This window comes from Mirounga leonina, unplaced genomic scaffold (assembly GCF_011800145.1).
Source record: "Mirounga leonina isolate KUSES-001 unplaced genomic scaffold, KU_Mleo_1.0 Mir_179, whole genome shotgun sequence".
NCBI lineage: Eukaryota > Metazoa > Chordata > Mammalia > Carnivora > Phocidae > Mirounga > Mirounga leonina.
This window is the reverse complement of record NW_023270466.1, coordinates 1618984-1635519: the sequence shown is the minus strand read 5'-3', so window position 1 is coordinate 1635519 and position 16536 is coordinate 1618984. Positions and strand designations below refer to the sequence as shown.

Genomic DNA, 16536 nt, shown 5'->3' with positions numbered 1-16536 from the left:
TCTGACAAAAATTCATGGAATTGACTGACTATCACGAAGTTCACAAGAGTGAAATGGTGTTCACCATTCATACTCCTACTGGTTGAATAACATGACAGTTCAAAATATTTTCCGGAGTACCTACTGATGAATAAGATAATGAATAACCATATTTTTTAAATACCTAATGTTTTTTTTATAAACTTTCTTTGTTTAACTAATCCTTTTAGTCCTCCACATATGTTTTCATCATCATCAGATATGCACATCTTAGCTGATTCTATTTCAGTGGTTGCATTGAATTAATATTTTCTCGACTTTGAAAGTAGTTTTTTGCCTGTAGTTCTATGCAGACTGTTTATAAAAGCTAATTTTTCAGTCACTTTAAATTTGGCATTGACTTCAAACAACTGAGCAGTAACATCTGTCAACTCATTAAAAACAAAGGAATACCACTCAGAAAAATTTGCATTGTTTAATTGAATATTGATGCTGTGAGCCCAGTGTCCTTAACTTTTGAGAAACTTGTTACCCTTGAAAGGCTAATGGATTTAAACGAGTTATTTTCTCTGGACACATTCTCTGCAATCAAGATTTCATTAAGCATGCCAATTAATCACTACTAGTATACTTACTGCTTTCCTTTTTGGCTAACAAATAAGCCACTTGGCAACTTAACTGGTTGTAGGCTTATTTTCATTTTTTATTTCTGTAAAGAAATCTGGCTATGATGAGATGGCTGCATTTTAAATTTTGTATTTTCCTGACTGTTGCTTACCTCTGAGTTGGGAATACTGTACTGTGATGAGTGCTTAGTCTAGCAATGTTGAAGTATATCGTATTCCTTCAGTGTCATTGCATAAAAATACAGTGCTTTACCATCTCATTTGATAAAATAATCCATGCTCCATTGTGCCTTAAAAGCACAATATTTGTAGTCCACCTTTCTCTTTTTCTTCTTGTTCTTATGTGATTGGTATATACTGGTAGTTAAAAAATAACAGCATGCTACAGCGATAGTGTGGTGCACTGAGCCGCAGTAGGAGAGGGCCGTTCACAGCCTCTGTTGGAACTACTCGGTCTTGGTTGTACACAAGCAGCCATAGACTGTGAACGCCTTAGCAGGACTGTGTTCCAAGAAAATGTTATTTAGGGACACTGAAGTTTGAATTGCATATAGTTTTCACATTTCACAAAATAAATTTTTGTTTCTTTAACCATTCAAAAATGTAAAACCATTTTCAGTTTGTGGGTTGTACAGAAACAGGTCATGGGCCATATTTGCTCTGCAGGCTGTTTGTCAACACTTGGGTTAGAATATTCTTAGACTCCAGGATGTCGAAAATAACCAAATTAGTTTTTAAAGAAAGTTGAATTTGCATAAATTTAGCTATAGCTCTTAGCAAAAAAAAAATAAGTAACAAGCACTTTTTGCGCATTAACTAATTTAATTGTCACAACCTGCCCTGTACAGTAGATACTCTTTATTCCATTTGACAGATGGGGAAACTGGAAGTATGAAGAAGCCAAATAACTTGCCCAAGGTTACGTAGTTAGATTAGAGTTGAACCCAAGTAATCCAGCTCTAGTCACTGTTCTTAGTCTGTGCTCTGAAATGTTAAATGTGCCTGCTATTTTGCTGACTGAGTGTCAGTACTGAGTTAAAATGGGATGGAGGCTGCATCTATGGCTTCCTGGATATGAGAGGGCTTCCTTTCTTTAAGTATGAGCATATCAAATGCTGGATGTGATTCTTCTAATTAAGCAGTCCTAGAGGAAATGTTGGCCCAGACTTACTCTCTATATGGGATTTTCAATAGTAATTTCGACTATATCTAATTTTTGCTTCTTAAATTGACTTTAGAACCTAGCCTTTCCATTAGATGTGATTTTACTGTAAATGTAACCAGAATGTTTAATATCATAAACCCTCCTTTACCAGGTATATGTTGAGTGTGTAGTTTTGGAGAGCTTAGTTTTAAAATTCTTTCTTGGTTCAATTGATTAGTAAAATGTATGCTCATCTGCATTTCCTAAAATTACACATGGTATATATTGTATTTTAAAGCTTTCACTTTTATGTGTCTTTTCCTTGATACAATGTCTTTTTTTTTTTTTTAACAAACTTTCAGCTAGTATGTTCAACACACCAGGAATGCAGAGCTTGTTGCAACAAATAACTGAAAACCCACAACTTATGCAAAACATGTTGTCTGCCCCCTACATGAGAAGCATGATGCAGTCCCTAAGTCAGAACCCTGACCTTGCTGCACAGGTGAGTTTGTAATTGTATTAAAAAGGACTGTGCAGTGTGAATTGAAATAGCCTAATCAAATAATTGTGATTTTGGCACATTTGGGTTGTGTTGTGTTACCTACTAGAAAAGTAGGTAAACTGCATCTCCAATATTTTGGACATTTCGTTTCTTTGCAGTAAACTAATTCTTCATATATAATTAAAACAGTTTCATCTCTGCTGTTTATTGGCTAGAAGGAAGTGTAGGTTTACTTTGTGTCTACATATGTTGATTTAGAAGATGAATACAAAGTTTTGGATTACTCTCCCTTTGGAAGATGTATTCTTTAGTGAAATGTAAATCTTGAAAGTGATTAAGTGCAGTGTTAATACATTTCTTGGAATACTTGTATTTATTAGATCACATAGATTTTGAGTAATAGTCATGTTCAAAATAGCAGTTATAAAATAGCCTGAAATCATTTATTAAAGGCAGAGGGAGATTTGTGGGAACAGTATTCTCATTTTTTCCGTCATAGATCCCCCCCAAAGATAGTATAATGGTATTTTATTAATTTATTCATTTTCTAACTTGATTTGAAGAGACCATAACTCAGGGAATTAGGGGACCTCAACCCTGGCTGAACATTTATAGGATCACTTTGGGAGCTTTAAAGTTAAAAATATCTCTCCAGCCTGAGAGATTTTGGTGTAATTACATTGCATTTCCCCTCTCCCTGAAGTTCCCTGGGCAATTCTGATGTGCCCCTAGGTTAAGAACAACTGGGCTTGAAAAACCTTGGAGAATATTAAATAACCTTGATCATTGGTAGTTTATATTTGCTGGGTATTAAAAATGGCTTCTATAAAGTGTTAGGGATTATAAATATTTTCCTTTATTTTTTATTATTATTATTTTTTAAAGATTTTATTTATTTGACACAGAGATTGACAGCTAGAGAGGGAATGCAAGCAGGGGGAGTGGGAGCAGGAGCGGGAGCGGGAGAGGGAGAAGCAGGCTCCTGGCGGAGCAGGGAAGCCTGATGCAGGGCTTGATCCCAGGACCCCTGCTTAATGGGGGAGGGGGATGAAGGCAGACACTTAATGACTGAGCCACCCAGGCACTCCTATTTTCCTTTATAGTGTATTCTCATTTCTAAAATTCTAAAAGCTTTTAATCACTTTTCTTTCTTCATTATGTCAAACGAAATGGTTTTTATTTTCTAAAGTCTGGAACCATATTGATTCACATATATAGCATATATCTTTGCGTTATAATCCTCAGCGATAACTTCTGCCCTCTTGATATTTGTGGAATTGGAAACAACAAGTTTTTAGGTGGATTTTTGTATACTCTTGTTTTATTCATATAAAATCATCTGAGTTATTAGTATTAAATGCTCAACTTATTGTGATCATAGCACTTTTGTTTAAAATGTGGAAAATAAATATGTTGTGATGGTATTTGTATGTTTTTAAATGTCTGATTAATTACCACTGAATGTGCATCTTGTTTAAAAATTTTGACTTTAATAAGCACATTCCCAGCCATTTAATTAGAACATTATGAAGTGACTTGAGCACTTTGATATATTGTTTTTTCACTCTAAAGCAAAAGAGGGCTAGATATGGATGTCTTTTATTGTAGACAGTTTAGAAATGTTTACAGCGTACTCTGGTTATCAGCAAATTAAAGTTTTTTAGTTTCTCTATTCTGATTTTGATTCTCAGATATTCAAAAAAGTCTTAGCATATAAAATGTATTGTTGTATAGTCCGGTAAGTTAGGAAGAATATCTTAAACGAGATAATGCTTTTCTGAGAAAGAATGAATCAGTTTAAGATGCCATGCTGTCTCAAATGACATGAATCCTGAAAGATAATGTGATAACTTTATTAATCTGTTCATAATAAAAAGTATTTTACTGGAGCCAATAAAGAAGCGGGTTTATCTCAAGTTCGTATTTTATTTACTGTGAATTTTATTGGTCACTTTGAAACAAATACTGTATATCCATAAAACATTGACTTCCTCCTACTTTTGTTATTTTGTTGAAATTAACTAAATAATCCACTTTGTAACAATAGACAAAGGAGGGAAAGTGGAATTCTCTCTACTTCTAGTGTGTACATATAATTAATTGCTCTCAAATATGGTTAACTACTTGAGGGCAAGGATCATTTCACTTTACCCTCCAGACTTTGGACTGGTAAATAGGTGATCAGTAAATCATTGTCAGTTGACTTTTCACTCCTGGGGAAAGTGATAAAACTTCCATCTTTTTCAAAGCTATGAGAATTAGTTTCTAGTTATGCTGATCGTGTATCGTTAACATTTTAACGTTAATATTGACCCTGACTTTAATTCTTAACACCTGTGTGAATGTTAGGAGGCATGCCAGTTTCCTCATCTCTGGTGGTAGTGAGGTGAAATCCAGAGGCTAATCTTGGTGTTCTCAAACGGATTTACATCTTTAAGGTCTTAACACATTTTAATACTTGCCCCAGAGATCTCTTGGTGCTAGTCCTGGGCCGATTTTCACCTAAGCAGCTCCATTTCTCTGGCAGGGTGGTTGCTGTTCTGTGGTGTTATTTTTCTGGACCTAATACTAGCTGTTTTGCAGTAGGCAGGTAGATAGATATAGTGGTTCCAGATCTGGATTTTTCTCTGTGCTTGCCACTTGTGTGTTGAGGTGTCTGAGCAAGCCATGTATTGTTTCATGTATTGATGCTTACGTTTATTTTGTCAGTGTAGCAGCAGATGTATCCTCCTGAATGCCAGTTACCCCCTTTTTTTTTTTCAAGGGCAAATACTCATCTTTGCTCAAGGAAAATCCTAAGAGAATGATTGTTTTTACTTTTTAGGATTTTGCATGTCATTATCATAATCATCATTCTCATTGAGAGAGAAGATGCCTCATTTTTTGTTTTTTTGTTTTTGTTTTTTTTCTGGAGATCCCTCTTGTAGACAGTATCTTCCCTTCTCCTTTTTTATTCATGTTCTACCTTCCTTCCTGTAAGTGCCAGGTTAGGCACTTGGGGGAAGATAGACTATTAAACAAGGTACATTACTTGTTTCAGATATTTCCAGTTAAAATTGTTTGAACACTTGCCCCATAGATGATGCTGAATAATCCCCTATTTGCTGGAAATCCTCAGCTTCAAGAACAAATGAGACAACAGCTCCCAACTTTCCTCCAACAAGTGAGTAAGAAAAGATGCTAGCTACCTTCGGTAATGATTTGCTTGAAAAAGTTTGATGATAAACATTTTCCGTGCTCTTCTCTGGCTGATAGCAAACCATAGAAGTTAGTTTGATAATGCTGTCAATTCGTAGAGAATTCAGCTTGATCTTAACTGAGCCCCATTTCACTGCTGACCTTTTGCTTATATTTCTTAAACATAAATTCTCAGGAAAGGACCATTTTGTTTTTGCTTTGAGGATTTAGGATTTTGAATGCTTCGTTAATACCATAAACCATTTCCTTTCACTTTACTAACTTTGAAGTGCATCATTGTGTCATGTTATGCTTTATGGTTTAACTAATCTCGAGTAATAGGAAGGAGCTACCCTGTTCTGTTTTATAGGTTTGGTTTCTTTGTAATGTCTTAATTCCTACAAATTAATGGAATGTCTCTTTTTGGAGGGGTAGATCTCATTTCCTCAGACTCGGAATTAGCACAATTAAAATTGTCAGTGTTGTCCTACAAGAAAGGTTTTATTATAAAAAAAAAAAAATACTTGAGATTGGAATGGTATTTTACTCTTTAAAAAGACAAGAGAAGTCAGTCTTGGTGTTTTGAAACTGGTAGTCCTAGGGCTTTTAAATATTATACAAATGATTCTTGGACTTGTAAACCATTATCCAAGGTTAGGTATTGTCCTTGACCTCTTGTAACGAAGTTAATGTCAGCCTATCTTTTTTGGTCAGTCAGGTGGTGTATATTTGGAAGTAGTGAAGCTGAATTCAGGAGACACGTATTAACTTCAAATTTGGAACTACTGTTTTAGAGTGTATCTTACTGGTAAAATTGTTTAATCGGTAACAGATAACGCTCGGTCGGGAGGAATATGTGGCTTTTACCATATGTTACCACGTTACATAAATTGTGCAGTTGGAGGTTGTCTCTTAGAAGTAACACTTCTATCTTCTGTTGGAGAACGGGAACAGTTGTGGCTTCCACAGTAGCTCCTGATTGTCTTTCATTATGAAAAATGGCTTTCATGATGGACTTGGGAGGAGGTCAGTTAACAATTTGCACACTACGTTTGCTGTTGAGGAGGAGGTGCTTGTGTTTATCTGGGGAAAGAAATTGTGGATTACCAGTGTCTGGGAGTAAGGTTTTAGATTTTCTCCAGAAACATAGCAAAGAAACATTTAAATTTTACTTTCACTGATTTTAATTCCCTTGTTAACCACCTATTTTCTTTCTTCCTCAGATGCAGAATCCTGATACATTATCGGCAATGTCAAATCCTAGAGCAATGCAGGCCTTGTTACAGATTCAGCAGGGTTTACAGACATTAGCAACGGAAGCCCCCGGCCTCATCCCAGGGTAGGCTTATTTGGGGATGACTATGAAAGTGCATAGTGGTTACTTCTCTCTTAAATAGCATTCTGCCTATTTTTGTTGAGATTGTTTTCAAGACTGAGTTTTCAAAGTTAGAAATGTTCATTTTAAGAAGACAACCGCTAACACTGTGTTAAATTGTAACTGATTTACCATCAGGGGCCTGGTCTGGCATCCTATTGCAGGAGCTTAGGTTTATTACCAATTTGTGCTTCCCTAGGTTTACTCCTGGCCTGGGGGCATTAGGAAGCACTGGAGGCTCTTCAGGAAGCAACGGTTCTAACTCTGCACCTAGTGACAACCCAAGTCCCACGACGGGAACCACTGAACCGGGACACCAGCAGTTTATCCAACAAATGCTGCAGGCTCTTGCTGGAGTAAATCCTCAGGTGAAGATTCTTTTCTGCTCACATTTGGTATTCCTTGTTGGAAATTTAGAGATTTCCACGAACAACCAAAAAAAGAAAGAAAAGAAAAAGGCAGTCCTTCAGGGTTTAGAGTATAATGAAAAGCACAATCTTATAAAACAGGCATTACAAAAATTATTGACTTTGGTGTACTATTGGACACTGAAGGAAACAGTTGTAAGGAAGAAATACTACAACTTTGCCTTATTTGGAAGTTGCTGTTTAAAATGCGTTTTTTAGAGTCCCTCTTTAGAAATTATTTGAAATATGTTGTATTTTATAAAAGTTTGTCAAGGGAGAATAGAAACTTGAATATCCCAAATACCCCTGAACAGCTATAACTACAGTTCTATCTAGTCCTTGTATTTTGACTTAAAGAAAAAATCCTCTCTCTCCCTGCCCACTAATACTTCCTGTGGTAACTTGTGTTACATATATAAACCTCACAAATATGGCTTAAAAATGTGGACTTCTAATAATGTTCTTACATCTGGAAACATTTATTAGCTTTACTAAGAATCTGCCCCTGTAATTCTGCATGGCAAAAAATAGAGCATGCTTTCTGATTTTAAGCCTTATTAAATGTAATAAACGGGCAGGGTTTTATCCTGTTACAAGTATTTGTAGTCCCAATACTAACATAGCTTCTGGATCAGTATAATATTCATGGAATTAATAAGAAAAAAAGATTTTAGGTATTGGACAGAATTGTTACATAACATGAACAATTGTTACGTAACATGAACAATCTACAGGCCTCCTTATTATCAGATTGGGCAGGATTGATTGATCATTTATGTATTTTTGTCTTAACTTCATTTCTGAAGAAAGACTTGATGCAGCTGAATTGTCAGGAGTATATTCTGTGGGCCTGGAACTGGAACTCTCCTGAAGACTTGACTGGCCAGTGCAGAAATTGAATGCACATTCTTTTTTTTTTTAAAGATTTATTTATTTGAGAGAGAGAGAGAGCATGAGAAGGGGGAGGGTCAGAGGGAGAAGCAGACTCCCTGCTCAGCAGAGAGCACGATGCGGGACTCGATCCTGGGACTCCAGGATCATGACCTGAGCCAAAGGCAGTCGCTTAACCAACTGAGCTCCCTGGGCACCCTTGAATGCACATTGTAAGCTTCATTCGAACTTTAGAATTTTGTACATGAGGACACTGGCTTTTATATTTACCCAATTGGTCAATAACTACAAAATAAATCATTAGTTCTGAACTATTTGCATATATACATTTAAGTTTCCTGCATTTTTGTCAGCTTCTTAAATATATCTCATGTAATGGATGAGGTTTATTATGCGATTTTTTCCAAAGATTTTATTTATTTTTGAGAGAGAGAGTGCATGTGCAAGCGGGGGGGTGGGCAGAGGTAGATGGGGAGAGAGAATCTCAAGCAGACTCCCTGATGCAACGCTGGGCTTGATCTCATGACCCTGAGATTGTGACCTGAGCTGAAATCAAGAGTCGGACACTTAACCGACCGAGCCACCCAGGAGGGATCACCACAAAAGCGATTTTTTTTAAAGCAGAGTTTTGTGTTCTGTTTGACAGGGTTAAGTATAAATTAGATTATTTAAAAACAAAATTTAATGCTAATGGACTTTTAAATATGTTGACTATGTTTCAAGAGAGGCAGTGCTTTTATAGCTTGTAGACCAGCATATTTGTAAAAGAGCATTTAAAACTTTTTAGAAGTTATCCAGGTGTAACACAGACTGATGTTCCTTAGAGTTTTGGTTAGTGTTTTTTTTTTTCTTCCTTTAACAGTTACAGAATCCAGAAGTCAGATTTCAGCAACAACTGGAACAGCTCAGTGCAATGGGATTTTTGAACCGTGAAGCAAACTTGCAAGCGCTAATAGCAACAGGAGGTGATATCAATGCCGCTATTGAAAGGTTACTGGGCTCCCAGCCATCATAGCAGCATTTCTGTATCTTGAAAAAATGTAATTTATTTTTGATAACGGCTCTTAAATCTTTAAAATACCCGCTTTATTTCATTTTGACTCTTGGAATTCTGTGCTGTTATAAACAAACCCAATATGATGCATTTTAAGGTGGAGTGCAGTAAGACGTGTGGGTTTCTCTGTGTGTTTTTGTTTTTGTTTTTGTTTTTAACAGTGGGAATCAATGCTTTTTCATTTAAGGCTACTGCATGCATCAAACACTTCTGCATTTATTGTAATTTTTTTTAAGAAATCACCTTTTATAGTTGGGTGAACAGATTTTTGTCCTGCATCTGTCCAATTTATTTGCTTTTTAAACATTAGCCTATGGTAGTAATTTATGTAGAATAAAAGCATTAAAAAGAAGCAAATCATTTGCGCTCTATAATTTGTGGTACAATACTGCTTATTGTGACTTTGGCATGTATTTTTGCAAACAAAATGCTGTAAGATTTATACTACTGACAGTTTTTGCTTTATTTGTATACAATGTAGTATGCACAGTTGGGATTGCATTTCTAGAAACAAACTGCAATAGATTATCTGAGCAAAGCACCTGTAACCAAAAAAAGTGAAGATAAGGAAATATTTTAAAGCTGAGTATTTCCTAATTGTGTAGAATCTTACAGCATCTTTGATAAACATCTCTCAGCAAAAGTGCCGGTTAGTCAGGTTTGTTGAAAATACAGTAGGAAAGCTGATTCTGGTTATCTCTTAAGGACATTTAATTGTACAGACAACATAATGTAACATTGTCTCAACATTCACAGATTGACTGTAACTTACCTTCATCTTTGTGCAGACTGAAGGAGCACTGTAGTATAACCCAAAAGTGCATTTGCCTAGGACTTTTCAGCTTCTCCCATAGGTAGTTCAACAGGCATTACAATTTGTAATTGAAATGTTGGTTTCACTGAAAGTGTCTTGATGTTTCAGTTATTTTTAATTGCCATATAAAAATAGAACTATCTTTTGGGTTTGTCAGTTTTCTCATGCACAGGCAATACATGAATTTAAAATGATTTGTGAGCCACTTGTTTCTGAAGTGTTTTGGTAGTTCTATTAAGAAATAGTTAAATATTGTGCTTTTCAGAGCCTCAGAGAAGGGGAACTGGGGGCGGGGGGTGGGGATCTCTCCTGGATTGGGCCAGCCTAAATAATACTGGCAACCAAGATTCTGTTAGGATTTCTGTGCATATAGTGTAGTAAAGAGGTATCATTCAGGGGTGAAAAACAAAGAGCCGTTTTAACAATGTTGAGTACATTTGGCTGTTCTGCAGCCTTTTTCTTCCCTCCCCAAAGAAGTTCTTTTTGCCTAACTCTCAAACTGTTGGGGTGTGGTACATTCCTTTAGGACCAATTAAAACATAACTTTGGGGTCAGTAATATATTTGGCTGACTCTGGTTCAGTATTCTCTTAGGTCGTTATATTCTCTCATGTACAGTTACAGGAAATTAAAATGTTAAAGTAACCTATAATGAGTTCAGACCGGTAAAATCAAGGGAAATACAAGTTGAATTCCATTACTTCTGTAAGTTGCTTGCTATTAAAAAAGGTCAAGAGGCCAGGTTGCCCACCAGCCCATGCACTGTTCTGACACTTTCCCCAGGAGGAAAACATGAATGATGGTCAAGGTGGAGGCATGACTAGAGGAGGTTGTTAAGGATGATATTCATGTGTCTTTGCTCTCTCTGCCTTATGCCTCAGTCTGGTTCAAAAACTTTTGTACTGGCGAATGGTGGTATACAGTGTGGGATAGTGTCATAACCAATTTGACAGTTTATTAATCACAAAATAACAATAAATCTCTAGCTTTTACACTTGGTTTGTCTTGCCTCTTTTGTAGAAAGAAAAGGATGTCTTCAGTTTACTTTCTCTCATCATGTCCTTTGAAGACCACTGGAGTTGATTTACCCCAGATTTTATCACAATTCAGATCATTCTTTATCAGTTTTTAAGTTTCCCTAGTTAAAATCTGTGTATACACTGTATCGTGTATTAAAAAGATAACCAACTGGCATGTCAGCTGACCTGAGCTCTGCTTGCTGTTGTTGGTACCTAACTTGTTATTTGACTTTGAGTAAAGACATCATGATTTCTTGTAACAGGGCTGGCGAGGCCTCGTTCAGCACACTGGATTGGGTGGTCTCTTGAGTACCTTCCAGCTGCTATAGTGGTACTGTGTTGTTGTTGTTTGGTTCTAGTATGTTTATCTTAGATCTAAACATCTTTTTAGGAGTTCAAAATACTTAAAATTCTCAAAAGCATTAAAAAGGCATTTAAAATATTATAGGCTTAAATTGTTCTCATGTTGGGTTATTTATTGCAAATTGAATCAAGAATAGAGTGGTGAAAATAACATTTCAGGATTTTATTTCCCAAGTGGAAGATTTGTGATAACTAAACAATGTGTAGTGAATATTGAGCACGATCTTATTAAATGACAGCTGGCCTCTGGGCATGTTCAGAATTGGAGTTGCAGACTTGGTTTTATGAAAGGAGTCTTTCGTTTGAGGACACATTATTACTGTGTTAATTTAGTAGGCAAATTACAACAAAATGAGGTGGGTAAAAATGTCACTAACATTAGTAATAGAAGTTAAGCTTGGCTGCATGTCTGTGTGCTTTTGCAAAACAAGAAAAGATGGTGTGGTTAAGGCAGGGAAATACTGCGTACTCTACTTTGTCTCTTAGAGATTGACATTAAACACGTTAACCAAGAAGCCCTGCATTAAAGAAATCTGTTTAAAGTTGTCTAATCCAGCCTTTTCCTATGTTCCACCATCCTTTTCACCAAACTGTTCCTCGGGGTAATGCTGTATGAACACACCTTGGGAAGACTGCCCTCAGCAAGCCTCCACTTCGCTGGTAGTGCACATGATCCTCTTGTCTCTGTAATTTCATCTGTCGTCCTTGGTTTACAGAAGGCCGACCATTCCTTCTGGGCTCAGTTCTGAAGTTTTCCTAAACTTCGCTAACCAGTAATTAATTTACTCTGAACTCCTTAGCCTTTACTGTCAGTTGCTGCATCTGTCCCTCTCAGTCGCCTTACAGCCCTGGGTTTGGGGTTTGTTTGTTTTAATGTTTTGGGGTTTTTTTTCCTGCCCTGAAATTTTCTTGGTATTTTTTTTAAGTAACATTAAATATTCTTGATTTCTTAGTATCTAATGGACCACAGGCAGCCATTGCCTCAGAAAGTTAATACTTATTGAACATCTGTAAGTATAGGGTTCTTTTCTAGTTGTTCAAAGTATAACAGTAAATAAAACATGTCCATATGGGGTTTACATAGTAGAATGTAGGGAGACAGTAGTAAACACAACAGACACATAGCCTGGTTAGGTAGTAACAGAGGGCTTTGGTGAAAAATTAAGCAGAGTAAGGAGGCTAGTTCAGGAAGAAGGTGTTTCTATTTTATGTAGGCTAGTCCAAGAAGCACTCGTTGAAACGGGGACATTATTTAAATAGAGACTTGAAGATTATCTGTGAGGGTGAATAACTTTCCAGGAAGAGACACAACTATTGAAAAGGCTCCCTTTTCTTCCCAACTACTGGGCTCCCAGTAGTGGGAGCGCTCTGAGTGCTTATAGAACACAGGAAGTTCAGTGTGACCGAGCAAGGTGAGTAGGGAGAAAGTGGTATAGGGAATATGATTGGAGAGATGGGGGCAGGGGAGTGGCCTCAGATATGGAGGACTTAATTACCCCAGTTTTTGTGTCCCATCCCCAGAGTTTCTGATTTACTAGGTTTGGAGGAGAATTTGCATTCCTAACAAGTTCCTAGGTGAGAACCACTGGACTTAGGGGAACCAAGGTGGAAGCAGGGAAACTGTTAGGAGGTAATAATTTTAGTGAGGGATCATATGGGCTTGGGCTTGGTAACAGTGGAGGTATTAAGTAGTAGTCAGATTTGGGGTATATTTTGAGAGCAGAGCCAGTAGGATTTACTGATGGATAAAACTGTGAGGTTAAGAGCAAAAGAGGTGTCAAACAGGGTGACAAGGTACAGACATATATGGGGCAGAGTATAAATCAGAATTTTAGTTTTGACGTATTAAGTAGGATATACTTGATAGGACATATAAGTGGACATAACGAGAAGGCAGTTGGAGAGCAGTTCCAGCTATAGCCAGTGTATATATCTGGTACTGAAAGCCAAAGAACTAGGCCAGTGCTTCTCAACCAGGAGCAGTTTTGCCCCCCCAGGGGCTGTTGGCAATGTCTAGAGACACATTCTTTTTTAAGATATTATTTATTCATTTGAGAGAGAGAGAGCACAAGTAGAACGAGAAGCAGAAGGAGAAGCAGAGGGAGAGGGAGGAGCAGACTACCTACTGAGCCGAGAGCCTGATGCGGGGCTCCATCCCGGGACCTGGAGATGATGACCCAGGCCGAAGGCAGATGCCCTAATGTCTGAGCCACCCAGGGACCATGAAGACACGTTCTTGATTTCATGATTGGGGCTGCTATGGGCATTTAGTGAGTGGAGGTCAAGGATGCTGCTAAACATCCTGAGATGCACAGGACAGCTCCCACAACAAAGATTTATCTGGTCCAGAATGTTACAGTGCTACGGTTGAGAAATCTTGACCAGATGAATTGTAGAGAGTGTTGATAAACACACTTCGTGAGGATTGAGGCCTGGTTTGCTCTAACTTCACGTTCAGGGAGAGGAGAGGAAACTCACGAAGTAGACTGGAGAGGCCCTGAGAGCAAGCAAGGCACTTTTTCACAAGGAGAAAGATGGTAAATGAACTGTTAAATGCTCTTACTTTATATACCCATCATGGTTTGAATATTAGTCTCCAGATTTGTAAAGGTAGCTACTCCCCTCATGACTGTGATAAGGGTTTTATAGAGTGATGAGGGTAAAATTCTGGTGAGAGCGGACGGTAGATACCAGGAGACACAAGAGTTTTGAAGCAAAGAGAATCAGAGAAATGGGGGCTAAATAACTGATAAGGAGAGTGGTGTAGAGGAAGTTAACCTTTTGTATTTTTTTAAGATGGGAAGTACTATAACATATTTGTCTTCTAATGTGATTGTGTGTGTGTGCGTGTGCACGGGGGAGGGGGGAGCTGATTTAGGAAGAGAATATGGGATAATTGTTTTCTACCAAAAAATAAAAAGAGAAAAGAATTACTAGCTTTTGATCCCCAGAATAGATTTTATAAATTAAATAAACAAGCACATACCCCTTTGTTACATAGGCTGAAGTGTGAGGGAAAGGGTTCTTGGTCTCTCCAGCCATTTTCCTCAGAGCTGCCTTTCCTTGCCTGCAGGAGGAAGTATTACCTTCCCAGCCCATCTGAAATATTTTTTATGGGCAACCTTTCAGAAGTGGAACAAAAGCACCCCCCTCCCCACATTCTTGCTTTGGTGAGATTGGGGAGAATGAGGTTGAGGTTTCTTCCAGAACTGGACAGTGATGAAGCACATAGCTCAGACTGTGAATCCAATTTGAACATGTTAACATTTGTTGTATTTCAGACCTCCTGTTGTAACGTAACCTGCCCCAGATCCACAGCACCAGTGTGTCGTGCTTGCCCCACTCTATGCTTAAAACAGCTAGGCACATACTAGAGCTCCCAGGATAATTTTCCTCAAAAGACCAGAGCTGAGATACTTGCTTTGTATTGAAGCTAGATTTTTTTTTTTTTTTTGTAAGCTGTTTGGACACATTATCTGCTCCAAGAGAGGGAAGGGAATTTCCACTGTGCTGTGTTATCTGATGCTTCATAACAAGCTATCCCGCAGTATTGTAAGGGCTTGGTGAATACTGCTGGAGGACTTGACTGGGTCTGGAGTATTTACTTTGCAGAGAACTTACTCACATGGCTCTGGAATTGCTACATGCTTTCACCTGGGAGTGTGATTGGGGTCTCAGTTCCTCTGCACACAGGCCTTTCCACAGGGCTGTTTGTGCTTTTTTACAACATGGTTGGTAGGTTTCAAGATCAAGTATTTCAGGAAACATGAAAACTGTCATTTTTTAAACGTCTGGGCCCCAAATTGGTCCAGTGTCATTTCTCCCATATTTTAATGGTCATTGTTGAAGCTTAGCCAGATTTAAGGGTCATAGGCCCCACTTCTTGATGGGTAGAATGTCAGACAATTTGTAACTATCTTAAGCTACCATACACTTATGATCTCAGGAGGGGAAAAATGTTAGAGGAGCATATTTTTTTTCTCCGATGTTTATTCTTTTCCCAGGAAGAAGTAGTAACTTACCTACTTGTAGAATACTGTGGAAGGAACTATGTACACTTGCCTGAGTCTCTTTTCTAGTCTGATGTCCTAGCATATAGTAATAAGGTTAGTGAGATAGGCTCTGCTTTGTGGGGAGGGCCTGTGGATTGTTTTTTTTGTTGTTGTTGTTTTGGTAAAAGTTGTAATGTAGATGTAGTAAAATGTAACAATTTTAAAGTGTATAGTTCTCTGGTATTAAGTACATTCAGTATTGTGCAACCATCACAATCATCGAGAACTTCATCACCCCAAAAGGAAACCCTATAGCCATTAAGCAGTCACTTACCATTTCCCCCATAACCCTGGCAACCACTAGTCTGCTTTCTGCCCAGATTTGCCTGTTCTGGGTATTTCATTTAAATGGATTTATATAAAATGTGGGCTTTTGTGTCTGGCTTCTTTCACTTAGTATGTGTTCCAGGTTTATCCAGGTTGTAGCATGTATCAGTACTTGATTTCATCACGGCTGAATAATACTCCATTGTATGGGGAGACCACATTTTATTCATCTGTTGATGGACACTTCCACCATTTGGATGTTGCGAATAATGCTTCTAACATAAACATGTAAGTATCCATTTGCGTCTTGATTCTTTCAGATACATACCTAGAGTGGAATTGCTGGGTCATATATAGTGGTTTTAATTGTTAACTTTTTGAGGAACTTGCTTGTTTTCCGTAACTGCACCATCTTTCATACCCACCAGCAGTGAACGGGCTCCAGTTTTCTCTCCATCCTTGCCAACACAAGTTCTTTTCCGTTTTTAAATTACAGCCATTCTCCTGGTGTGAAATGGTATCTCACTGTGGTTTTGACTTCATTTCCCTAAGGACTAATAAAGAGGATTTTTTTTCTTGTGCTTTTTTTTTTTTTAAGATTTTATTTTTTTATGAGAGAGAGAGCACAAGCAGGGGGAGCGGCAGGCAGAGGGAGAAGCAGACTCCTCACTGAGCAGGGAGCCCGATGCGGGACTCAATCCCGGGACCCTGGGATCATGACCCGAGTCGAAGGCAGACGCTTTAACCGACTGAGCCACCCAGGTGTCCCTTTCTTGTGCTTTTTTTATTGGCCATTGGTGTGTTGTCTTTATAGAAATGTTTAAGTCCTTTGTCTATTTTTATTTACTTATTATTTGAATGAGA

At 37.8% G+C, this 16536-nt stretch overlaps 1 protein-coding gene across 2 annotated transcripts in view; it reads left to right on the top strand.

Moving 5' to 3' along the window:
• Positions 1-10963, top strand: part of UBQLN1 (ubiquilin 1) — a 51144-nt gene extending 40181 nt beyond the window's left edge. Inside the window, exons 7-11 of one of the 2 annotated variants that reach the window (XM_035024383.1) lie at positions 2112-2254; positions 5334-5417; positions 6655-6770; positions 7006-7174; positions 8967-9265. In XM_035024383.1, coding sequence (XP_034880274.1) covers positions 2112-2254; positions 5334-5417; positions 6655-6770; positions 7006-7174; positions 8967-9119 — 665 coding nt within the window. In that variant the 3' untranslated portion in view covers positions 9120-9265. Of the gene's footprint in view, positions 1-2111; positions 2255-5333; positions 5418-6654; positions 6771-7005; positions 7175-8966 lie in introns of both variants that reach the window. The other variant, XM_035024384.1, reaches the window with a different exon arrangement.
• The last annotated feature ends 5573 nt before the right edge of the window (positions 10964-16536 follow it).